At 38.2% G+C, this 27,500-nt stretch overlaps 1 protein-coding gene across 1 annotated transcript in view; it reads right to left on the bottom strand.

The window, feature by feature from the left end:
- glo1 (glyoxalase 1) overlaps positions 1-21,431 on the bottom strand; it is a 27,183-nt gene extending 5,752 nt beyond the window's left edge. Inside the window, exons 1-3 of the mRNA XM_061892308.1 lie at positions 21,249-21,431; positions 1,198-1,280; positions 1,001-1,141 (exon numbers count right to left, since the gene is read on the bottom strand). Coding sequence (XP_061748292.1) covers positions 1,001-1,141; positions 1,198-1,280; positions 21,249-21,317 — 293 coding nt within the window. The 5' untranslated portion in view covers positions 21,318-21,431. The remainder of the gene's footprint in view (positions 1-1,000; positions 1,142-1,197; positions 1,281-21,248) is intronic.
- Positions 21,432-27,500: the final 6,069 nt, after the last annotated feature.

Genomic DNA, 27,500 nt, shown 5'->3' on the forward strand with positions numbered 1-27,500 from the left:
GTTTATTTATATAGCCCCAAATCACAAATGTCTCAAAGGACTGCACAAATCATTACGACTACAACATCCTCGGAAGAACCCACAAAAGGGCAAGGAAAACTCACACCCAGTGGGCAGGGAGAATTCACATCCAGTGGGACGCCAGTGACAATGCTGACTATGAGAAACCTTGGAGAGGACCTCAGATGTGGGCAACCCCCCCCCCCCCCCTCTAGGGGACCGAAAGCAATGGATGTCGAGCGGGTCTAACATGATACTGTGAAAGTTCAATCCATAGTGGCTCCAACACAGCCGCGAGAGTTCAGTTCAAAGCGGATCCGAGACAGCAGCGAGAGTCCCGTCCACAGGAAACCATCCCAAGCGGAGGCGGATCAGCAGCGTAGAGATGTCCCCAACCCATACACAGGCGAGCGGTCCATCCTGGGTCTCGACTCTGGACAGCCAGTATTTCATCCATGGTCATCGGACCGGACAAGTTTACAAGGTGAAGCAGCACGGTGCTACATGGGTTAATCCATGTGCCTCACAATACGAAGGTCCTGAGCGGTCCTGGGTTCAATCCCGGGCTGGGGATCTTTCTGTGTGTAGTTTGCATGTTCTCCCCCGTGACTGCGTGGGTTCCCTCCGGGTACTCCGGCTTCCTCCCTCCTCCAAAGACATGCACCTGGGGGATAAGCCCCTCCCACTTCCAAAGACATGCACCTGGGGATAAGTTGATTGGCAACACTAAATGGTCACTAATGTGTGAATGTCGTCTGTCTATCTGTGTTGGCCCTGCGATGAGGTGGCGACTTGTCCAGATTAGATAGTACTTTATTTAACCAATCGGCCACTGAGCAGGTGTCAATCAAACCGACCTTTTGGCAGACCGACTTGCTCGTCAATGACACGTCTCCACGCTGGTGAGACTGACAAGAGCGACGTCCAAAGACGAGACGTAGCACTTAACGGCCGGCGGGTCGCAATTTGTTCCTCGGACCAAGCGCACGCGGACACTTACTGTGTCAGCTCGATGGTGGCCCTCCGGGAAAACGTCCAGGGCGTCCGCTCCTTCAGGTCGGCGGGGATCTCGTTCTTGTCCTCGTAGCCCAGGAAGAAGAGGGAGAACCTCATGGAGGGGAAGTCAAACTTCTGCAGCAGCCTGGGAGACAGCGGGTCAGTCCATCCACGCCGCGAGAGTCTGACCGGAATACTCACGTCATGCCGAGGATTCTGGTGTAGAAATCCAAGGACTTGACTGGATCTTTCACTCGCAGCATGGTCTGCTGCATCATGAAGTCCTAGGGGACATAACAAGGTGCTTTTTATAACAACAAATAAATAAATAGAATTTGACACAATTAATCATGATATTTTAATACAAAAATTAGAACGATATGGCATCAGAGGTTTGGTCTTGAACTGAGTAAGAAGCTATTTAAAGGCCTGCTGAAATTATATTTTCTTATTTTGTGAAGTGAAGTGAATTATATTTATATAGCGCTTTTCTCTCGTGACAAAGCGCTTTACATAGTGAAACCCAATATCTAAGTTACATTTAAACCAGTGTGGGTGGCACTGGGAGCAGGTGGGTAAAGTGTCTTGCCCAAGGACACAACGGCAGTGACTAGGATGGCGGAAGCGGGAATGGAACCTGCAACCCTCAAGTTGCTGGCACAGACGCTCTACCAACCGAGCTATGCCGGGGATAGCAGGTCCATTCTATGTGTCATACTTGATCATTTCGCGATATTGCCATATTTTTGTTGAAAGGATTTAGTAGAGAACATCGACGATAAAGTTTGCATCTTTTGGTCGCTAATAAAAAAGCCTTGCCTGTACCGGAAGTAGCAGACGATGTGCATGTGACATCACGGGTTGTGATGGCCACCAGCAGCGACGGCGATTCGGACCGAGAAAGCGACGATTTTCCCATTAATTTGAGCGAGGATGAAAGATTCGTGGATGAGGAAAGTGAAAGTGAAGGACTACGGGGCAAAAAAAAAAAAAACGAGACGGCAGAGCGATTCAGATGTTATTAGACACATTTACTAGGATAATTCTGGAAAATCCCCTATCTGTTTATTGTGTTACTAGTGTTTTACTAGTGTTGTGGAGCTCCTCACATCTGAACATTGTTTACAATCATGGCCACCAGCAGCGATAGCGATTCGGACCGAGAAAGCGACGAATTTCCCATTAATTTGAGCGAGGATGAAAGATTTGTGGATGAGGAAAGTGAAAGTGAAGGACTAGGGGGCAAAAAAAAAAAAAAACGAGACGGCAGAGCGATTCAGATGTTATTAGACACATTTACTAGGATAATTCTGGAAAATCCCTTATCTGTTTATTGTGTTACTAGTGTTTTACTAGTGTTGTGGAGCTCCTCACATCTGAACATTGTTTACAATCATGGCCACCAGCAGCGATAGCGATTCGGACAGAGAAAGCGACAATTTTCCCATTAATTTGAGCGAGGATGAAAGATTCGTGGAAGTGGAAAGTGAAATTGAAGGACGAGAGCGATTCAGATGTTATTAGACACATTTACTGGGATAATTCTGGAAAATCCCTTATCTGCTTATTGTGTTACTAGTGTTTTAGTGAGATTATATGGTCGTACCTGTACAACCTGAAAGTCGGAAGGGTGTGGTGACCGCAAGTGTCTCCGAGGGAAGCCACGTTTCTCGACGAGGCGAAGGCAGCCGGTGGGGCCGGGCTGAGATATTTTTGTTTTTCCGTCCTCCACTGTGGAACCATCCGACGGTCGGGGGCGGCCGGTGGGAGAAGGCAAGAGAGTCCACAGCTGCCTCTTTGACAGGTGCAGGAGGAAAGACGCAAGCTCTCCGCTCAAGTCTACGGTAAGAGCCGACTTATTACAACCATTTTCTCACCGAAACCTGCCGGTTGACATGTGGTAGGGAACCATGTTCGCTTGACCGCTCTGTTCCATATTAAAGCTTCACCGTCATCTTTCGGGAATGTAAACAAGGAAACACCGGCTGTGTTTGTGTTGCTAAAGGCGGCTGCAATACACCGCTTCCCACCTACAGCTTTCTTCTTTGACGTCTCCATTATTAATTGAACAAATTGCAAAAGATTCAGCAACACAGATGTCCAGAATACTGTGGAATTATGCGATGAAAAGAGACGACTTATAGCTGTGAACGGTGCTGGAACAAAATGTCCTCTACAATGCGTGACGCCGCGACGTTTTAGCATGATACTTCCGCGCGAAATTTCAAATTGCAATTTAGTAAACTAAAGCGGCCGTATTGGCATGTGTTGCAATGTTAATATTTCATCATTGATATATAAACTATCAGACTGCGTGGTCGCTAGTAGTGGCTTTCAGTAGGTCTTTAACCAACAGGAAGCAATATGTGAAGATGGGTGAACATAGGTCAACACGGCTAGTACGGGCTGGGCGATATGGCCTTTTTTTAATATCTCGATATTTTTAGGCCATATCACGATACACGATATATATCTCGATATTCTGCCTTAGCCTTGAATGAACACTTGATGCATATAATCACAGCAGTATGATGATTCTATGTGTCTACATTAAAAAATTATTCTTCATACTGTATTAATTAATGCTTATTTTAAACTTTAAGGCAGAGAGGGAAATCACAATTACCGTATTTTTCGGACTTAAAGCCGCAGTTTTTTTTCCATAGTTTGGCCGGGGGGGCGACATATACTCCGGAGCGACTTATGTATTAAATTACCGTAAAATATCAAATAATAATATCTATCTCATTCGCAGAAGAGACGAAGAAAATGTCAGCAATTGTCACACACAACACACGTCAACCAATAAGAATTCGGTGGGGGTGGGTCCTGGCAGAAGTGCATTGTGGGTCATGCTATATCAGGGGTCGGGAACCTTTTTGGCTGAGAGAACGATGAAAGCCAAATATTTTAAAATGTATTTCCGTGATCATATACACTGCTGATCCGCCTCCGCTTGGGATGGTTTCCTGCTGGCTCCGCTATGAACGGGACTCTCGCTGCTGTGTTGGATCCGCTTTGGACTGGACTCTCGCGACTGTGTTGGATCCATTATGGATTGAACTTTCACAGTATCATGTTAGACCCGCTCGACATCCATTGCTTTCCTCCTCTCCAAGGTTCTCATAGTCATCATTGTCACCGACGTCCCACTGGGTGTGCGTTTTCCTTGCCCTTATGTGGGCCTACCGAGGATGTCGTAGTGGTTTGTGCAGCCCTTTGAGACACTAGTGATTTAGGGCTATATAAGTAAACATTGATTGATTGATTGAGTGAGAGCCATATCATATTTTTTAACACTGAATACAACTAAATGCGTGCATTTTTTTAAGTAAAACCAAAATTTTTAGAGTATTATAAGTCTCTAATTATTTTTAGAACAGGTGCGGTTGAAACGGATGGATGGGTTAAAATGCATGAGAATGTTTTATATTTTGAACCTTATTTTTAACATCGTGATTACCAGCGGAATTATTCATTACTTACAATGTTAAAGGGGAACATTATCAGCAGACCTATGTAAGCGTCAATATATACCTTGATGGTGCAGAAAAAAGACCATCTATTTTTTTAACCGATTTCCGAACTCTAAATGGGTGAATTTTGGCCAATTAAACGCCTTTCTGTTTATAGCGGTGGAGGCGATGACGTCAGAATGTGACGTCGCCGAGGTAACACACCCGCCATTTTCATTTTCAACACATTACAAACACCGGGTCTCAGCTCTGTTATTTTCCATTTTTTCGACTATTTTTTGGAACCTTGGAGACATCATGCCTCGACGGTGTGCTGTCGGAGGGTGTAACAACACTAACAGGGAGGGATTCAAGTTGCACCACCGGCCCGAAGATGCCAAAGTGTCTGCCGCCAGACCCCCATTGAATGTGCCAGAGTGTCTCCACATTTTACCGGCGATGCTAAAGCAGACATGGCACAGAGATGTATGGATAACCTGCAGATGCATTTGCAACGATAAATTCAACGAAATCACAAAGGTGAGTTTTCTTGCTGTTGACTTATTTGCTAATCAGACATATTTGGTCGCGGTATGACTGCCAGCTAATCGATGCTAACATGCTATGCTAATCGATCCTAACATGCTATTTATCGGCGGTGATAAAGCAGACATGGTACAGAGATGTATTGATAACCTGCAGATGCATTTGCAACTATATTACGCTTCCTTCCACCCACTTTTAATGCGAAACAAACACTTACCGATTGACGGATTTTAGTTGCTCCCGTGTCAAAAGATGCGAAAGTCCTGATCGTTTGGTCCGCACATTTTACCGGCGATGCTAACGCAGCTATTTGGCCATGCTATGGCTATGAATAGCGTCAATAGCTATTCGCTCAATAGCTTCAGTTTCTTCTTCAATACTTTCATCCTCCAACTATCTGTTTCAATACATGCGTAGTCTGTTGAATCGGTTAAACCGCTGAAATCCGAGTCTGAATCCGAGCTAATGTCGCTACATCTTGCTGTGGTATTCCCATTGTTTGTTTACATTGGCAGCACTGTGTGACGTCACAGGGAAATGGATAGTCGCATCGCAAATAGCGAAAATCAAGCACTTTAAAGCTTTTTTTAGGGATATTCGGGGACCGGTAAAATTTTGAAATTTAAAAAAAAAAAATACAACAAGCCACTGGGAACTGATTTTTATTGTTTTTAACCCTTTTGAAATTGTGATAATGTTCCCCTTTAAAACATTCTTGTTCATACTGCATTAATATATGAGACTTTTAAACTTTCATGCAGAGAGGGAAATCACAACTAAGTCAATTGACCAAAAGTGTATTTATCAAACAGTTATTAAGCAGTGGCACAAACATTCATGTCATTTCCAAAACAGAAAGTGCAAGACATTTTAAAACAAGCTATGAGTGCACTTTTGTGCATGATGTCACTAAGATGACAAATCAAAACAACACTAAATTAAAGTGTATTTTTTGTACAGAACGCCACTACAATAGTTTAAAACAAATAAAGTGCACTTTTGTGCATGATGTCACACAAGATATTTCAATAACTGTCAGATAAAAATGAGCTGCATAATAGGAAATCAAATCACTATGTGGTAGGTTACTGCGGACGTTATCTCCTTATGTTGTTCACTATTTCTTTCATATGGTGTTGATGTGGAAATGTTTGCCTCAGGATTTTGTTGGTGTGGCACCGAATGTAGATGTTGACATGCGGAGTAAGCACTCTTCATTCTCTAGCAGGTGACTTTTCAAATGATGTTACACATTAGCAGTAATGTTACTTTTTGTAGCAACGCTTTTGCCCCACACTTGACAAATTACGGTTGTCTGTTCGACGTATTCCCACTTGAAGACAAACCACCGCCAGACGATGGACCCTCCTGCTGTTCTTCTTGGGAATTAATTCTTCCTTCATTTGTTACAAGATTCTGACCTTCTTTCTCTCGTATTACCACTCGCACGGCTCCGCTAGCACCACAGCTAACGTTACCCATGCTGCTATCTCTCTACTCCGCGAGGCCGTATACGTATGTAACGTATGTAAGACAGTATGTGATGTATGTAAGACAGTATGTGACGTATGTAAGAAGGTGCGCTTGCTGTCTGTGAGAAGGAGAGACAAAAAGGAAGTGTAATGCCAGCAGCTAAAAGCAACTGTGTGAGAACATATACTTGAATATCACGATATCGTCATTTTCTATATCGCACAGAGAAACGAGCGATATATTGAGTATATCACCCTAATGGAGACATATATTGTGTATTGTGACATGGCCTAAACATACAAACCCCGTTTCCATATGAGTTGGGAAATTGTGTTAGATGTAAATATAAACAGAATACAATGATTTGCAAATCCTTTTCAACCCATATTCAGTTGAATATGCTACAAAGACAACATATTTGATGTTCAAACTGATAAACATTGTTTTGTTGCAAATAATCATTAACTTTAGAACTTGATGCCAGCAACACATGACAAAGAAGTTGGGAAAGGTGGCAATAAATACTGAAAAAGTTTAGGAATGCTCACCAAACACTTATTTGGAACATCCCACTGGTGTGCAGGCTAATTGGGAACAGGTGGGTGCCATGATTGGGTATAAACGCAGCTTCCATGAAATGCTAAGTAATTCACAAACAAGGATGGGGTGAGGGTCACCACTTTGTAAGCAAATTGTCGAACAGTTTTAGAACAACATTTCTCAAAGAGCTATTGCAAGGAATTTAGCGATTTTACCATCTACGGTCCGTAAAATCATCAAAAAGTTCAGAGAATCTGGAGAAATCACTGCACGTAAGCGATATTAGGGACCTTTGATCTCTCAGGCGGTACTGCATAAAAAACTGACATCAGTGTGTAGAGGATATCACCACATGGGTTCAGGAACACTTCACAAAACCACTGTCAGTAACTGCAGTTGGTCGCTTCATCTGTAAATGCAAGTTAAAACTCTACTATGCAAAGCGAAAGCCATTTATCAACAACATCCAGAAACTCCGCCGGCTCCTCTGGGCCCGAGCTCATCTAAAATAGACTGATGCAAAGTGGAAAGGTGTTCTGTGGTCTGACGAGTCCACATTTCAAATTATATTTGGAAACAGAGGACGTGGTGTCCTCCGGAACAAAGAGGAAAATAACCATTCGGATTGTTATAGGCGCAACATTCAAAAGCCAGCATGTGTGATGGTATGGGGGTGTATTAGTGCCCAAGGCATGGGTAACTTACACATCTGTGAAGGCACCAATTAATGCTGAAAGGTCCATACAGGTTATGGAGCAACATATGTTCTCATCCAAGCAACGTTATCATGGACGCCCCTGCTTATTTCAGCAAGACAAGTGTTTTAAAAATTTTTTTAAAAATGAGTGTGGGTACTTTCCTGGCCCACCTGCAGTCCAGACCTGTCTCCCATCGAAAATGTGTGGGGCATTATGAAGCGTAAAATACGACAGCGGAGACCCCGGACTGTTGAACAACTTAATTAACCTCATTGCACGGCTGCACCAAAGTGATTTGAGTTATAAGGTATATTGAAAGCCTATTACTTGATTTTTAATCCATCCATCCATCCATCCATTTCCTACCGCTTATCCCTTATTAAAATGTGTTGCACAAAAATACATCCAAAGTAATTAAAAAAAAGGTTGCTATGTGTATATTTATGTGAGAGAATGTTGACTGTGACGTGTCTTTTAGAGACCCTAATTTGGATTGATTGTTAGTGTGTGGGCCTCACAATATGAAGGTCCTGGGTTCGATCCCTTGGCTTGGGGTCTTTCTGTGCGGAGTTTGAATGTTTTTCCCTTACTGTGTTGGTTCCCTCTGGGTACTCCGGCTTCCTCCCACCTCCAAAGACATCCACACGGGGATAGGTTGATTGTCAACACTAAATTGTAGAGATTTCCGATAATGGCTTTTTTGCCCATATCCGATATTGTCCAACTCTTAACTACCGATTTCGATATCAACCGATACCGATACATACAGTCGTGGAATTGACACATTGTTATGCCTAATTTTGTTGTGATCTGCGATGAGGTGGCGACTTGTCCAGGGTGTACCCCGCCTTCCGCCCGATTGTAGCTGAGATAGGCGCCAGCGCCCCCCGCGACCCCGAAAGGGAATAAGCGGTAGAAAATGGATGGATGGATGGATGGAATTTTGTTGTGATGCCCCGCTGGATGCATTAAACAGCGTGGCGCAGTGCAAGAGTGGCCGTGCGCAACCCGAGGGTCCCAGGTTCAATCCCCACCTAGTACCAACCTCATCACGTCCGTTGGGTCCTGAGCAAGACACTTCACCCTTGCTCCTGATGGGTGCTGGTTAGCGCCTTGCATGGCAGCTCCCTCCATCAGTGTGTGAATGTGTGTGTGAATGGGTGAATGTGGAAGTAGTGTCAAAGCGCTTTGAATACCTTGAAGGTGGAAAAGCGCAATACAATTACAACCCATTTATCATTTAAGCTCTATATAAAACAAGAATGAGAAAGAATTCCACTTTCAAAGCTTCAACAATTAGGTTCCTCGGTTCCCAAATGTTTATTGAGTGTTGTTAAAAGAAAAGGTGATGTAACACAGTGGTGAACATGCCCTTTCCCAACTACTCTGGCACGTGTTGCAGCCATGAAATTCTAAGTTAATTATTATTTGCAAATAAAATAAAGTTTATGAGTTTGAACATCAAATATGTTGTCTTTGTAGTGCATTTAACTGAATTTGGGTTGAAAAGGATTTGCAAATCATTGTATTCCGTTTATATTTACATCTAACAAAATTTCCCAACTCATATGGAAACGTGGTTTAAAAGTAACACTTGTTAGTGTGTTTGAGGTGTTTAGTTGCAAACTACAAGCACACAAATGAACAAATTAGACACATACCACTCATTATCTCTGCATGAGCGGGCTCGGCTTCACGTGAGACGACATGTGAGGGCAGACGTCTTGAAGTCATGACAAACTCTGCGGTTAAATGAAATACTTGGAGCCGCTGCGGGAGGCGAGGGAAACCTAGGTGTGTGTTCTGACACTGGCCCGTGAAAAACGAAGTGGAACCTCACCCCGGTGCGACCATAAACACGTCTCTGACAAGCGCCAGAACGTGAAACCATGCAACGAGAAAAATAATCTGCTCCAGGGTCAAGCTGTCAACATCGTAAAACCTTTATGAAGTCCACAAGAGATGTTACTAAATATTCTTAACCCTCGTGCAAGTGTAAAAAGAAGTGAAACCATTTTTTTAAATGAATTTGCCTCATGCAACTAACTTACAAGAGTAAAAAGAAGTTAGGCGCAACAAAACGTAAAAAAAAAAACAATTCACTTTCATCATTAATACAAGTGACAGTATCACATTCTAATATTGATATCAACTCGATACCAGCAAAAAATGACAACCAGGTATTGGATTGTAAAAGCTTGCATGTAAAATCGCTGATATCAAGTCTGATACGGGCAGTCCTGCAGTGATCACATGTGCAAAGTTAACACCTAAACGTCCTCCAATATGCACACAACGTCTTCTTAGTCAAGTCCATTCATCCGTTTTATACCGCTTGTCCCTTTTGGGGTCGCGGGGGGTGCTGGAGCCTATCTCAGCTGCATTCGGGCGGACGGCAGTGTACACCCTGGACAAGTCGCCACCTCATCACAGGGCCAACACAGATAGACGGACAACATTCACACTCACATTTACACACTAGGGCCAATTTAGACATTTACAAAAAAAGGTAAACATGCTAGGCCATTGGCTACAAAGAGATAGCAGCTACACCACAGCTAAGCATATGATAGCACACAAGCTAAACATACGAATAGAACAATACTGTAGTTTAAAACAGCACATTTGTAAATACAAACATCCATCCATCCATTTTCTGCCGCTTATTCCCTTTTGGGGTCACGGGGGACGCTGGCGCCTGGCTCAGCTACAATCGGGCGGAAGGCGGGGTACACCCTGGACAAGTCGCCACCTCATCGCAGGGCCAACACACATTGACAGACAACATTCCCACTCACATTCACACACTAGGGCCAATTTAGACATTTACAAAAAAAGGTAAACATACTAGGCCATTGGCTACAAAGAGATAGCAGCTACACGACAGCTAAGCACATAATAGCACACAAGCTAAACATACGAATAGAACAATACTGTAGTGTAAAACAGCACATTTGTAAATACAAACAATTATCAAATAATTAAAGCAAACATGCTAGGACATTGGCTACAAAGTGATAGCAGCTACACGACAGCTAAGCACATAATAGAACACAAGCTAAACATACGAATAGAACAATACTGTAGTGTAAAACAGCACATTTGTAAATACAAACAATGATCAAATAATTAAAGTAAACATGCTAGTCCATTGGCTACAAAGAGATAGCAGCTACACGACAGCTAAGCACATAATAGCACACAAGCTAAACATACGAATAGAACAATACTGTAGTGTAAAACAGCACATTTGTAAATGCAAACAATTATCAAATAATTAAAGTAAACATGCTAGGACATTGGCTACAAAGGGGTAGCAGCTACACAACAGCTTAGCACATAATAGCACACAAGCTAAACATACGAATAGAACAATAATGTAGTGTAAAACAGCACATTTGTAAATACAAACAATTATCAAATAATTAAAGGCGCTATATAAATATAATTCACTTCACTTCACAAGCTAGGCCATTGGCTACAAAGAGATAGCAGCTACACGACAGCTAAGCACATAATAGCACACAAGCTAAACATACGAATAGAACAATACTGTAGTGTAAAACAGCACATTTGTAAATACAAACAATTATCAAATAATTAAAGCAAACATGCTAGGCCATTGGCTACAAAGGGATAGCAGCTACACGACAGCTAAGCACATAATAGCACACAAGCTAAACATACGAATAGAACAATATTGTAGTGTAAAATAGCACATTTGTAAATACAAACAATTATCAAATAATTAAAGCAAACATGCTAGGACATAGGCTACAAAGAGATAGCAGCTACACGACAGCTAAGCACATAATAGCACACAAGCTAAACATACGAATAGAACAATACTGTAGTGTAAAACAGCACATTTGTAAATACAAACAATTATCAAATAATTAAAGCAAACATGCTAGGACATTGGCTACAAAGGGATTGCAGCTACACAACAGCTGAGCACATAATAGCGCACAAGCTGAACATACGAATAGAACAATACTGTAGTGTAAAACAGCACATTTGTAAATGCAAACAATTATCAAATAATTAAAGTAAACATGCTAGGACATTGGCTACAAAGGGATAGCAGCTACACAACAGCTGAGCACATAATAGCACACAAGCTAAACATACGAATAGAACAATAATGTAGTGTAAAACAGCACATTTGTAAATACAAACAATTATCAAATAATTAAAAGCGCTATATAAATATAATTCACTTCACTTCACATGCTAGGCCATTGGCTACAAAGAGATAGCAGCTACACGACAGCTAAGCACATAATAGCACACAAGCTAAACATACGAATAGAACAATACTGTAGTGTAAGACAGCACATTTGTAAATACAAACAATTATCAAATAATTAAAGTAAACATGCTAGGACATTGGCTACAAAGAGATAGCAGCTACACGACAGCTAAGCACATAATAGCACACAAGCTAAACATACGAATAGAACAATACTGTAGTGTAAAGCAGCACATTTGTAAATACAAACAATTATCAAATAATTAAAGTAAACATGCTAGGACATTGGCTACAAAGGGATAGCAGCTACACGACAGCTAAGCACATAATAGCACACAAGCTAAACATACGAATAGAACAATAATGTAGTTTAAAACAGCACATTTGTAAATACAAACATCCACCCATCCATTTTCTGCCGCTTATTCCCTTTTGGGGTCGCGGGGGGCGCTGGCGCCTATCTCAGCTACAATCGGGCGGAAGGCGGGGTACACCCTGGACAAGTCGCCACCTCATCGCAGGGCCAACACACATTGACAGACAACATTCCCACTCACATTCACACACTAGGGCCAATTTAGACATTTACAAAAAAAGGTAAACATGCTAGGCCATTGGATACAAAGAGATAGCAGCTACACGACAGCTAAGCACATAATAGCACACAAGCTAAACATACGAATAGAACAATACTGTAGTGTAAGACAGCACATTTGTAAATACAAATAATTATCAAATAATTAAAGTAAACATGCTAGGCCATTGGCTACAAAGAGATAGCAGCTACACGACAGCTAAGCACATAATAGCACACAAGCTAAACATACGAATAGAACAATACTGTAGTGTAAAACAGCACATTTGTAAATACAAACAAGTATCAAATAATTAAAGTTGCATATTACTTAGTCTCCAAGGCAGACACGCATTGGAAAGTATCCAGTAACAAATGTGTCCGCATGATTCAAAATCCTGCCGCCACGAGCTTAACTTGATGAATTATAGAAAAAAAAAAATACAAATGTACCACTCCACTTCAACTCAAAGACATAAGTCCATTTCAGACGGTTAATAATAAATAGGTTGGTGTTTTTCCAGACCTAAAAATGTTCTCGGTTTGACTCATTTAAAAAAAAAAAATCAACAAAATTTTACGATACAAAAATTAAAAATGTGTGAGTCGTGCTGATATCTTGTCAGATGAATATCGATATTGGTCAAAAGTCGTTATGGGTATCGTATTGGAAGTGTAGAGGTTGAATTGGGACAGCCCCAATCACAAGTAAAATATAAACATTCAGAGTAAAAAAAGGAATGAGAATATGTATGTTACAATAAACTAAGATTTTTGTACTTGTCATAACCCAGTGTTTCTCAAAGTGTGGGGCGGGCCCCACCGGTGGGGAATAGAGACATGACAGGTGGGGCGCAAGAAATGGGAGGAAATGTAACTTTAAAATTTTTTATCATATTCTTAGATTTTTTTTTTTACAACCCCATTTTCTATACAAACTGTAAATCACTGTCAAACGACACAGTTGCGAGACGGATATGGGACATTGCAAGTGATCTTGAGGAACAACTCGTAGACAAATGAAAAGAAAGTCGTTTTTGCTTTACAAGTGGACGAAGCTACTGACGGCAATAAAGACTGCCTGTTCATCGCATATGTGATACGTCCGCTTTGCGAATGGCGAGTCACTGTGCGAGGATTTGCTGTTTTGCAAATACAAAAAAAAAATAAGAGCCAGTGCTGATGAGCTGTTCAAGATAATGGACAGTTTCCTCAAAGAACACAACCTTAAATGGGAAAACTGTGTGGGCTTTTGCTCGGATGGCGCACAGACCATGGCAAGGTCAAGAAACGGGCTGCAGGCTCTGATAAAGAGGGTTGCGCCAAATGCGCATTGGACACACTCGCGTCAAGGCAGCTCAGCCCCGAACTCAATGAGGTTTTAACAAATGTTGTGAGCGCGGTAAATTTTATCAAAAACCGGAAAAGTGGCACTTTTAATTAATCTATTATTGAACTTAATGCAAGTTATTTGATTTATTATTGAACTTGATGCAAGTTATTTGATACAAACGGAAATGCTGATTATCGGTCCTGCTAGACACCGACCTCTATTTAATAATAAAACGCTAACATTTGACAACCAATCAATTAAACAAGGCGACACGGTAAAGAATCTGGGTATCATCTTTGACCCAACTCTCTCCTTTGAGTCACACATTAAAAGCGTTACTAAAACGGCCTTCTTTCATCTCCGTAATATCGCTAAAATTCGCTCCATTCTGTCCACTAAAGACGCTGAGATCATTATCCATGCGTTTGTTACGTCTCGTCTCGATTACTGTAACGTATTATTTTCGGGTCTCCCCATGTCTAGCATTAAAAGATTACAGTTGGTACAAAATGCGGCTGCTAGACTTTTGACAAGAACAAGAAAGTTTGATCATATTACGCCTATACTGGCTTCCTGTGCACTTAAGATGTGACTTTAAGGTTTTACTACTTACGTATAAAATACTACACGGTCTAGCTCCATCCTATCTTGCTGATTGTATTGTACCTTATATCCCGGCAAGAAATCTGCGTTCAAAGGACTCCGGCTTATTAGTGATTCCCAAAGCCCAAAAAAAGTCTGCGGGCTATAGAGCGTTTTCATTTCGGGCTCCAGTACTCTGGAATGCCCTCCCGGTAACAGTTCGAGATGCTACCTCAGTAGAAGCATTTAAGTCTCACCTTAAAACTCATTTGTATACTCTAGCCTTTAAATAGACTCCCTTTTTCGACCAGTTGATCTGCCGTTTCTTTTCTTTTTCTCCTATGTCCCACTCTCCCTTGTGGAGGGGGTCCGGTCCGATCCGGTGGCCATGTACTGCTTGCCTGTGTATCGGCTGGGGACATCTCTGCGCTGCTGATCCGCCTCCGCTTGGGATGGTTTCCTGCTGGCTCCGCTGTGAACGGGACTCTCGCTGCTGTGTTGGAGCCGCTTTGGACTGGACTCTTGCGACTGTGTTGGATCCATTATGGATTGAACTTTCACAGTATCATGTTAGACCCGCTCGACATCCATTGCTTTCCTCCTCTCCAAGGTTCTCATAGTCATCATTGTCACCGACGTCCCACTGGGTGTGAGTTTTCCTTGCCCTTATGTGGGCCTACCGAGGATGTGGTAGTGGTTTGTGCAAGTTATACCACAGCTGCACAGTTATTTTATTTAATATTGAACTTGATGTTATTGAGTTTGAATGTATACAACTTGAATGTTACTTTATGTTCAATAAATTTGAAAATGCTAATCTTGGCATTAGCGTTCTGTTTGGGCGATGGGGGCAGATGGGGCTTGAAAACTCCCCCTTGTCCAAAGTGGGGGATGACAAAAAAAAGTTTGAGAACCACTGCCATAACCCCTTAATTGACCTTCCTTTAATTGCTATACTCCTCTTTTGTTTTACCTTTTATTTAACTTTTTTGTATCTTCTATTTCACTTCTTTTACTTTTTAATTCATTTGACCTTTTCTGACCGTCTTTGAGCTTGTTTTATCTTCTTTTACCTTTTATTTTCCTCCATTACCTTCTATTTAGGCACGGCAAGTTTATTTCAAGAGTTCAATTCACACACAGAACAATTCAAAGATCTGTACAGAAAATGACAAGGCATAAAAAAAAAAAACTATCATAAAGAATAATCATAATTTTAAATAATCATCATAAAAACAATGTAATTCAAAATCAAATCCAAAGAGTAGATTAAATATTTTCAGTTGTCATATGCACAAGCAAATAAAAGAGTTTTCAACCTAAACTTAAACTTTGCCAACGTTGACGCCCGTTTCACATCTTCTGGAAGACGACTACAGATTTTAGGAGCATAAAAACGTTTTAATATTTACCTTCTTTTAAGTTCCATTTAACTTATTTTACTGTCTATATTCCCTGTTTTACCTTTTAACATACAGTACATACACCATATGTTTTCCTTCTTTTACCTTCTATTTACTACATTTTACCTTTATTTACAACTTTTTCTTTCCATTTACTTTCTTTTATCTTCTATTTATATTTTATTTATTACTTTAATCTTCTAATTACCTTCCTTTACCTTTTAAGTAATTTCTCCATATACTTATCTTTTATTACCTTCTATCTTCTTTTACCTTTTAACATCTATACACCTTTTATTTTCCTTTACCTTCTATTTATTACGTTTGCCCTTTATTTACAACTTTTTCTTTTCATTTACCTTCTTTTACTTTTTTTTTTTACTTTTTTTATCTTCTATTTACTTTTTTTCATTTTATCTTCTAATTACCTTCCTTTACCTTTTAAGTAATTTCATCATATACTTATCTTTTATTACCTTCTTTAACCTTTAATTTACTATTTTTAAATTTTAATTGCCTTATTTTATTTTCTACTTAACTTACTTTCAACTAATCTTAGTTTACTTTTAATTCACCTTTAATTTACTACTTGCACATTTCAACTACCCTTTTTTATCTATTTACTTTTCTACCTTCTACTTTTAAAACCTTTTATTTTCCTTGTATTTACTACGTTTGCCTTTTATTTACAACTTGTTCTTCCCATATTACCTTAACCTTACATTTACCTTCTATTTTCTTTATTTTACCTTTTATTTACTACTTGTATCTATTATTTACCTTCTTTTAGCTTTTATTGTTTCTACTTGTATCTTCTATTTACTTTCTTTTACCTTTTATCTAACAAATGTTACCTTATAATTAGCTTATGGATGGATGGATAGCTCCTATCGTCTTTTACCTTTAATTTACTATGATTTCCTTTTAATTGCCATATTTAATCTTCTACTTTTTTTCTATTTATATTTTATTTATTACTTCAATCTTCTAATTACCTTCCTTTACCTTGTGGGTTCTTCCGAGGATGTTGTAGTCGTAATGATTTGTGCAGTCCTTTGAGACATTTGTGATTTGGGGCTATATAAATAAACATTGATTGATTGATTGATTTTAAGTAATTTCTCCATATACTTATATTTTATTACCTTTTAACATATATACACCTTTTATTTTCCTTCTTTTACCTTCTATTTATTACGTTTGCCCTTTATTTACAACTTTTTCTCTTCATTTACCTTCTTTGACTTTTTTTTACTACTTTTATCTTCTATTTACCTTTTGTTCATTTTATCTTCTAATTACATTCCTTTTAAGTAATTTCATCATTTACTTATATTTTATTACCTTCTATCTATCTTCTTTTACCTTTAATTTACTATGTTTACATTTTAATTGCCTTATTTTATCTTCTTCTTACCTTACATTACTTTCAACTAATCTTAGTTTACTTTTAATTCACCTTTAATTTACTACTTGCACCTTTCTACCCTTTTTATCTATTTACTTTTCTACCTTCCACTTTTAAAACCTTTTATTTTCCTTCTATTTACTACGTTTGCCTTTTATTTACAACTTGTTCTTTCCATATTACCTTAACCTTACATTTACCTTCTATTTTCTTTATTTTACCTTTTATTTACTACTTGCATCTATTATTTACCTTCTTTTACCTTTTATTGTTTCTACTTGTATCTTCTATTTACTTTCTTTTACCTTTTATTTAACAAATGTTACCTTATAACTAGCTTATGGATGGATGGATAGATACCTGCTATCTTCTTTTACCTTTAATTTACTATGATTTCCTTTTAATTGCCATATTTAACCTTCTACTTATTTTAAGTTTACTTTTCATTTTTTATTCTATATTTGTTTCCACTACCACACTTTAAGTTGGAGTCTTTAATCTCGTTATATGCAAATATATTGACAATTAAGTCCATTCTATTCTAGTTTACCTTTTTTTTTTTACTATTTGCACCTTTCAATTACCTTTCTTATCTTCGACTTGTTTACCTTTTAATTACCTTATTTTATATTCAATATAATTCTGTAACCTTTTATTTACCATACCGTATTTCGCTGAATTGCCGCCGGGGCGCTAATTAATTTAAAACCTCTTCTCACTCCGGCACTTACCAAAGGCATGCAGTGAAAATTTGAGTGTGATGTAAGGATACCATCATTAAAAGCACATTTAATAAAAAAAATAAAAATAAACGTTATTATGGTCTTAACTTTACTTATAAATGAAGTCCATTCCAGCTCCTTCTGATCAAAAGCATAGATAACTTGTTTATAGAAGTCTTCCTTATCTTTCTTCAGTTTTAAAAGTCTCTCTGTCTTAATAGACATCTTCCTTTATTACCTCCTGCTTCGATTGAAAGTCCAGTTTAGAAAACTGCTATCAGTTAGCTCGGCTCCTCGGACAACTCCTCCTCCCGTTCTGCTCCGTGGGTGATCTCTTTATCCCACCGCTGCCACCATGAAGTGTTATTGTATAAATAATACACTGGCTATTTAGGACTGGAACATGCTTTATTTCAGCCCGGTTGTTTACATAGCCGGTATAGGAGTGTTACATCCTAAAAGGTCCCAGCACATATCATTGTCACTTCTTCTGCAGCAGAGTAGTCGCAAGAAGGATCACTAGCGCCCTCTACCACCAGGAGGCGGGAGTCATTTAATGACTCATATTTGACACACGCAGCTACGGTATATTAATAAAACATAGCTGCTTACTGTTCTTTTTAGCATATTCAATAGCTTGGACTTTAAATCCTACTGAATAGCTCTTTATCTTCTTCCCTTTATGAGATTTTCAAATTACCGGTATTGATATCAGCCTCCTCCATTTTGAAAATGATGACAGGGGAAGTGTCACGAGTTTGACCAGCATGCGCTAATTATTTTGCGAAGAGAGTTTGTCCCGGCAGTAATTCAAGGCAGGCGCATACTATATACCCGGCAGCAATTCAAGGAAATACGGTATGTAATCTTCTTTTTGCTTCTTTTACCTTTGAATTACGTATTTTTAGCAATATTTACCTTATTTTATATTATATTTATTTATTTTACCTTTTAATTTCTTATTTTACCTTCTCTATCAGTTATTTTACTTACTTTACTTATTTTATTTGTAAGTGACGCCTATCACCTTCTTTTTACCATCAATTTAACTTGTTTTACCTTCTTTTATGTGGCAAGAAGGATCACTAGCGCCCTCTACCGCCAAGAGGCGGGAGTCACTTAATGACTCATACTTGACACACGCAGCTACGGTATATTAATAAAACATAGCTGCTTACTGTTCTTCTTAGCATATTCAATAGCTTGGACTTTAAATCCTACTGAATAGCTCTTTACCTTCTTCCCCTTTATGCGATTTTCAAATTACCGGTATTGAAATCAGCCTCCTCCATTTTGAAAATGACGACAGGGGAAGTGTCACGAGTTTGACCAGCATGCGCTAATTATTTTGCGAAGAGAGTTTGTCCCGGCAGTAATTCAAGGCAGGCGCATACTATATGCTCGGCGGCAATTCAAGGAAATACGGTATGTAATCTTCTTTTTGCTTCTTTTACCTTTGAATTACGTATTTTTAGCAATATTTACCTTATTTTATATTATATTTATTTATTTTACCTTTTAATTTCTTATTTTACCTTCTCTATCAGTTATTTTACTTACTTTACTTATTTTATTTGTAAGTGACGCCTATCACCTTCTTTTTACCATCAATTTAACTTGTTTTACCTTCTTTTATGTGGAAAGAAGGATCACTAGCGCCCTCTACAGCCAAGAGGCGGGAGTCACTTAATGACTCATACTTGACACACGCAGCTACGGTATATTAATAAAACATAGCTGCTTACTGTTCTTTTTAGCATATTCAATAGCTTGGACATTAAATCCTACTGAATAGCTCTTTACCTTCTTCCCCTTTATGCGATTTTCAAATTACCGGTATTGAAATCAGCCTCCTCCATTTTGAAAATGATGACAGAGGAAGTGTCACGAGTTTGACCAGCATGCGCTAATTATTTGGCGAAGAGAGTTTGTCCCGGCAGTAATTCAAGGCAAGCGCATACTATATACCCGGCAATTCAAGGAAATACAGTATGTAATCTTCTTTTTGCTTATTTTACCTTTTAATTACGTATTTTTGCAATATTTACCTTATTTTATATTATATATATATATTTTTACCTTTTAATTTCTTCTTTTACCTTCTCTATCAGTTATTTTAATCACTTTACTTATTTTATTTGTAAGTGACGCCTATCACCTTCTTTTTACCATCAATTTAACTTGTTTTACCTTCTTTTATGTGGCAAGAAGGATCACTAGCGCCCTCTACCACCAGGAGGCGGGAGTCATTTAATGACTCATATTTGACACACGCAGCTACGGTATATAAATAAAACATAGCTGCTTACTGTTCTTTTTAGCATATTCAATAGCTTGGACTTTAAATCCTACTGAATAGCTCTTTATCTTCTTCCCTTAATGCGATTTTCAAATTACCGGTATTGAAATCAGCCTCCTCCATTTTGAAAATGATGACAGGGGAAGTGTCACGAGTTTGACCAGCATGCGCTAATTATTTTGCAAAGAGAGTTTGTCCCGGCAGTAATTCAAGGCAGGCGCATACTATATACCCGGCGGCAATTCAAGGAAATACGGTATGTAATCTTCTTTTTGCTTCTTTTACCTTTTAATTACGTATTTCAGCAATTTGTACTGTATTTTATATTATATATATATATTTTTTTTACCTTTTAATTTCTTCGTTTACCTTCTCTATTAATTATTTTACTTACTTTACTTATTTTATTTCTAAGTGACGTCTATCACCTTCTTTTTACCATCAATTTAACTGGTTTTACCTTCTTTTATATGGTCTGGAGCTTTTAAATGTGTTTTAGCTCAACTCATCAAACTTGAAGCAACAGAATATCGAATGAATCGATTAATGGTTGCAGCCCTAAACCAAAAGGTGACACTTGTGCAAATGCAGCTCAATAAAATCTTTGACATTATAGCCAAAAAATCTGTAAATGTGTGACGTCATTGGTGGGAGCCTTTTGGAGGAGTCTTTGCAGGTCAAAGTTCAAGCAGTATTTCAGTGAAAAGACCGCTTGTCACAGCAAAAACAAAGAATTCCAAGAATCTGAGAAGTATCGGTGATACATTTAACCGTCACGTTATGTAAGTGCTACCTAGTAACGACTTTAAATGGCGTAAAATTGAGCATAACGTAGATGCATAAACAGGTTTGCACACTTTATTCGACCAGCTAATGCTAGGCTAGTTAGCCTGCCAGCTACCCGCCTTACGTCTCATGTTAACCACACCTAAAAAAGTTCACTTTTAAAGACGAACAAACTTCCTACCTTGGTTATTGGATCCGCATCTTTACAAGCCGCCGCCACCATCTCGTCCGACAGACCTTTGTCACTCATTTTTTTGAGGTTGTATGTAGTCAGTACCTGGATGACATGTTACTTTAAAGAGTGGAGCTCGGCGATGATCGTTGACACTCGGCAGCCTTCGGGCGCTCGCTCGGCTGTGATTGGTTGTTTGTCTGTCAAATGCACTTAAACCCCGCCTTCAAGCTGGCGCCACAATAAAAGTATGGGAGACTCCAGTACGGTGAAAATGGATTAAAATACACACATTGGATCCAAGTAAATGCCATTTAAACTGTTGAGTCAACATAAATACGCATTCAGACACATCACACCGCAAATATGTTTTTATTTACGCATTAAAATGAAGGTCGCGATTTTTACTCTGAAAACAAAGATCGGAAGTAAACTATCGTTACGGAAACAGGAACTGAACGTTGTAGTTTTGCCGACATATAAATTAACTACTACATTTGGCATATTTATGAAAGATAATCTACTAATTATTAATTTTACATAAATATTACGATAAATTCGATTGGGAAACCTAAATCCTCCCAGTGGATTGATTATTTAAAATTGCTATATTATTATTATTATTGTAATATTTCTGTCCTGCTCCTTTTAGAATGTGTTTGAACTATGTTTACAGATATTTTTTAACTTGTATTGAATTTTGCAAAATGTTTACATGCAAGGAAAACAAATACACGTCCATGGACGCTGTTTCAAGTGTGCCTGGTTAATAAAGTGTCTTTATGACAAAAGCTTCTTTTTGAATTTTATGGAGCTGATTTTATATTTTTTTCCATCAAATTATGCTGACAATTACATCCATCCATTTTCTACTTGTTGTCCCTCTGGAGTAATTTTTATACGCATATTTTTTATTTTTACACTGAATTTTTCTGCATTGATTTATTTTGAGCTGAATTTTTACATACTGTTTTTTACATAAAATTTCAAAACAGTATTTTTGTTACACTGAATTTATTTTGCATTGATTTTTTTTATGCAAACATATTTTAATTAAGGCAAGTCCAATACATACAACCAATTTCCGACACTGAATGTTAAGACTATTTTCTTACATTGATTCAAAAAAATGTTTTTACAGTAAATATATAAAACACTATTTTATGAATTCGTTTTGTAAACATTCTTAGCTTTGAGCTACCGCCTTACGTCCCATTGAGCCAACATGTTAACCACACCTAAAAAGTTCACTTTTAAAGACGAACAAACTTCCTACCTTGGTTATTGGATCCGCATCTTTACAAGCCGTCGCCACCATCTCGTCCGACAGACCTTTGTCACTCATTTTTGTTGAGGTTGTATGTAGTCAGTACCTGGATGACATGTTACTTTAAAGAGTGGAGCTCGGCGATGATCGTTGACACTCGGCAGCCTTCGGGCGCCCACTCGGCTGTGATTGGTTGTTTGGCTGTCAAATGCACTTAAACCCCGCCTTCAAGCTGGCGCCACAATAAAAGTATGGGAGACCCCAGTACGGCGAAAATGGATTAAAATACACACATTGGATCTAAGTAAATGCCACTTAAACTGTCGAGTTGACATAAATACGCATTCAGACACATCACACCGCAAATATCTTTGTATTTACGCATTCAAATGAAGGTAGGGACCTTTAATTTGAAAACAAAGGTCGGAAGTGACCTATCATTACGGAAACAGGTAGTAGTTTTGCCGAAATAGAAATAAACCACTAAATTTGGCATATTTATGGAAGATAATCTATGAAATATACATTTTACATCAATAATTCGTAAAAGTCGATTGTGAGACCTAATTTGTTAGTAAAGTATTGGATAATGGTTAAAAATAGACGAAACCCTGAAATTATTTATTGGAGAAATTTAAGGTGTTTTAGATAAACCCAATTTTTCGTATTAATTTCATTTTTAATCCAAGTTTTTATTTGAATATATTTATATTTATTTGTATTTGTTTTCCCCACGTTTTTTTAAACAATAAGTGTATAAAAAAGAAGTCCTGAAATATGTGTTACTTTAAATTTGAAATAATTTTTATACAGAGATTTATTAACATTGAATTTTAATACGCATATTTTTTTTTACACTGAATTTTTCTGTACTGTTTTTTAAGCTGAATTTTTATCCAATTTTTTTTTACATTGATATTTAAAACACTGTTTTTTACACACATTTTTTTGTTAACATATTTAACTTTTTTTAGACTTGCTTTTCTACACATTTTTATACACTGAATGTTAAGGCTATTTTCTTACGCAGATTTTTTTTAAATGCAGAATTTTTATACGCTGAATTTATTTTACACAGTATTTCAAAACTATTTTTAAATTGAGTTGTAAAATTTGGTGTTAAAAAAGTCAGTACATAAAAATTCAGTGTAAAAATAGTGTTTTAAATTCAGTATTAAACAAAATCCGTGCAAAAAATAGATGTTTTTTGGGCACTGATTTTTTTTGAAAAAAATAAAAATAAAAAAAGTCAGCCTTTTTCCGACAAATTTTTATACATTGATTGTTAAGACTATTTATTTACGCTGATTTTTTTTAAAGAATAAATATAAATATAAACATTATACAGTTAATTTCTTTTACAGTGTATTTTAAAACAACATTGGTGTGCTAATGTGAGTGTAAATGTTTGTCCATAAATGCTGGCCCTGCGATGTCCAGGGTGTACACCACCTTCCGCCCGAGTGCACCCCCTGCAACCCCAAAAGGGACAAGCAGTAAAAAATGGATGGATTTTTTACACTGAATTTTTTATATAGTTTTAAAAATTGGTGTAACAAAAGTCAGTCCATAAAAATTCAATGTAAGATTAGAATTTTAAATTCTGTATATAAAAAAAATCTGTGTATAAAATTACAGTGCAAAAAACTATATTTGCACTGAAATTTCATACAGGTTTGTTTATGTAGAGTGCAATTAATTATTATTAATAATAATAATGGACTACATTTTATATCACTCTTTTCTTTTATTAGGATGTAATCAGCAATTTCCCTCCAACGAAGATGTATACACTGAATTTTAAAACTATTTTTAAAAACACTTTTTTACACTGAAATTGTTTTACAGAGATTTTTTTGTAAACATTTTTATGAAGGCAACTTGAAAACATAATAAAATTAGGATTTAGTCAGCATTTTCCCAACACTCAAGTTTTATACACTGAATTTTTTCCGCTGAATTAACAAACATTTTTTACACGGAATTTGTTTTAAACAATATATTTTGACAAACTGACAATTCAAACACAAATGTTGCTAACTACTTTTTAATCATTGAAATTGTCAGCATTATTTGATATGAATAAAAACTCAATTCACCAAATTAAAAACGCAAGAAATTCAGTGTTCAAAAAAAGTTTTTGTAATAAAATACACAAATTAACCTTTGTTGTGGGGCCTCCTTAGAGATATTAAAACAAGAGTGTTTAGGGCTAAACACTGAAAAATCATCCAATAAGGAGGGCATTTTTTATTAATTTGTAAAAAATTATACATATTTATATAAAACCAGTTAAGTTGGCACATTGTGTAAATGGTGAATAAAAACAGAATACAATAATTTTCAAATCCTTTTCAACTTATATGCAATTGAATAGACTGCAAAGACAAAATACTTAATGTTCCAACTGAGAAACTATATTTTTTTTCCAAATAATCATTAACTTAGAATTTAATGGCGGCAACACATTGCAAAACAGTTGGCACAGGCGGCCTTGGGCACTAAAACAAACCAATACCATCACAAATGCTGCCTTTTCAACTTTGCGCCAAGAACAATCCGGATGGTTCTTTTCTTCGACATCCAGTTTCCAAAAACAATTTGAAATGTGGTTTCGTCAGACCACAGAATCATTTTGCATCAGTCCATCTTAGTTGAGCTCGGGGGCCCGGCGAAGCCGGCGGCGTTTCTGGGTGTTGTTGATAAATGACTTTGGCTTTGGATAGAAGAGTTTTAACTTGCATTTACAGACATAGCGACATACTGTAGTTACTGACAGTGGTTTTCTGAAGTGTTCCTGATCCCATGTGGTGATATCCTTTACACGCTTTTTGATGCAGTACCCCCTGAGGGATCCAAGGTCACGGGCATTCAATGTTACCTGCAGTGATTTCTCCAGATTCTCTGAACCTTTTGATGATATTACGGAGCGTAGATGGTGAACTTCCTAAATTCCTTGCGAATGCTGGTTGACAAATGTAGTTCTTTAACAATTTGTTCACGCATTTGTTCACAAAGCGGTGACCCTCGCCCCCATCCTTGTTTGGGAATGACTGAGCATTTCATGGAAGCTGCTTTTATCAATCAATCAATCGTTTATTTAAATAGCCTTAAAGCACAAGTGACTCAAAGGGCTGCACAAGCCACAACGACATCCGCGCTACAGAGCCCACATAAGGGTAAGGAAAAACTCACCCCAGTGGGACGTCGGTGACGATGACTATGAGAAACCTTGGAGAGGACCGCATATGTGGGCACCCCCTGCCCCCCTCCCTCTAAAGCCGCATGCGGATCTTTAGCGCCGCCCTAGTGGGTCTCTGGAGCTTTTTCAAAAATGTATAAAAAATAGATAAAAAAATGAAGGAAAAAAGAATACATTTTTTGTTTTAATATGGTTTCTGCAGGAGGACAAACATGACACAAACCTCCCTAATTGTTATAAAGCACACTGTTTATATTAAACATGCTTCACTTATTCGAGTATTTGGCGAGCGCCGTTTTGTCCTACTAATTTCGGCGGTCCTTGAACGTACCGTGGTTTGTTTACATCAGAGGTGCCTACACTTTTTCTGCAGGCGAGCTACTTTTCAATTGACCAACTCGAGGGGATCTACCTCATTTATACATATCATTTATATTTATTTATTTATGAAAGAGACATTTTTGTAAACAAGTTAAATGTGTTTAATGATAATACAAGCATGTGTAACACATATAGATGTCTTTCTTTCACGAAGACAAGAATATAAGTTGGTGTATTACCTGATTCTGATGACTTGCATTGATTGGAATCAGACAGTAATGATGATAACGCCCACATTTTCAAATGGAGGAGAAAAAAAGTTGTCCTTTCTGTACAATACCACATGAAAGTGGTTGGTTTTTGGCATCTCATTCATCCAGCTTCCATACACTTTACAAGAAAAACATTGGCGGCAAATTCCGTAGCTTGCTTGATTGACATTCAAGGCACCCGAGGGTCTTGTGAGATGACGCTGGCTGCTGCCAGTTCATTATTATGAAAAGATGAATGAGAGGAAGGCGAGAAACACTTTTTATTTCAACAGACTTTCGCGCCGTCCCTTCCGTCAAAACTCTAAAGGCCGACTGCACATTTCCTATCTTCACAATAAAAGCCCTGCTTCATGCTGCCTGCGCTAACAAAATAAGAGTCTCAGAAAGCTGGCGTGCACAAGTGATGTGCACGCCAGCTTTCTGAGGGATCGCTTGTGCACGCCTGTTTTCCCAGACTCTGTATTTAGTTAGCGCAGGCAGCATGAAGCAGGGCTTTTATTGTGAAGATAGGAAATGTGCAGTCGGCCTTTAGAGTTTTGACGGAAGGTACGGCGCGAGAGTCTGTTGAAATAAAAAGTGTTTCTCGCCTTCCTCTCGGTCATATTTTCATAATAATGATCTTGCAGCAGCCAGCGTCATCTCACAAGACCCTCCGGTACCGTGAATGTCATTTAAGTGACGTCTTGGTGAAGATTGATGATCACTCATTTTTAGGTCTATTTTTTTTTTAAAAGCCTGGCTGGAGATCGACTGACACACCCCCCGCGGTCGACTGGTAGCTCGCGATCGACGTAATGGGCACCCCTGGTTTACATGTACAACTTTTTCCGACTTTCTAGGACGTGTTTTATGCCACTTTTTTTTCCCGTCTCATTTTGTCCACCAAACTTTTAACGTTGTGCGTGGATGCATAAAGGTGAGTTTTGTTGATGTTATTGACTTATGTGGAGTGCTAATCAGACATATTTGGTCACTGCGTGACTGCAAGCTAATCGATGCTAGGATGCTATATGTACATATTGCATCATTATGCCTCATTTGTAGCTATATTTGAGCTCATTTTGTTTCCTTTAAGTCCTCTTAATGCAATTTATATCTCATGACACACTATCTGTATGTAATATGGCTTTTAATGTTTTGCGACTCCAGGAAGATTTGTTTTTGTATTTTTGGTCCAATATGGCTCTTTCAACATTTTT

The sequence above is a fragment of the Nerophis ophidion genome, linkage group LG02, assembly GCF_033978795.1.
Source record: "Nerophis ophidion isolate RoL-2023_Sa linkage group LG02, RoL_Noph_v1.0, whole genome shotgun sequence".
Taxonomy (NCBI): Eukaryota; Metazoa; Chordata; class Actinopteri; order Syngnathiformes; family Syngnathidae; genus Nerophis; species Nerophis ophidion.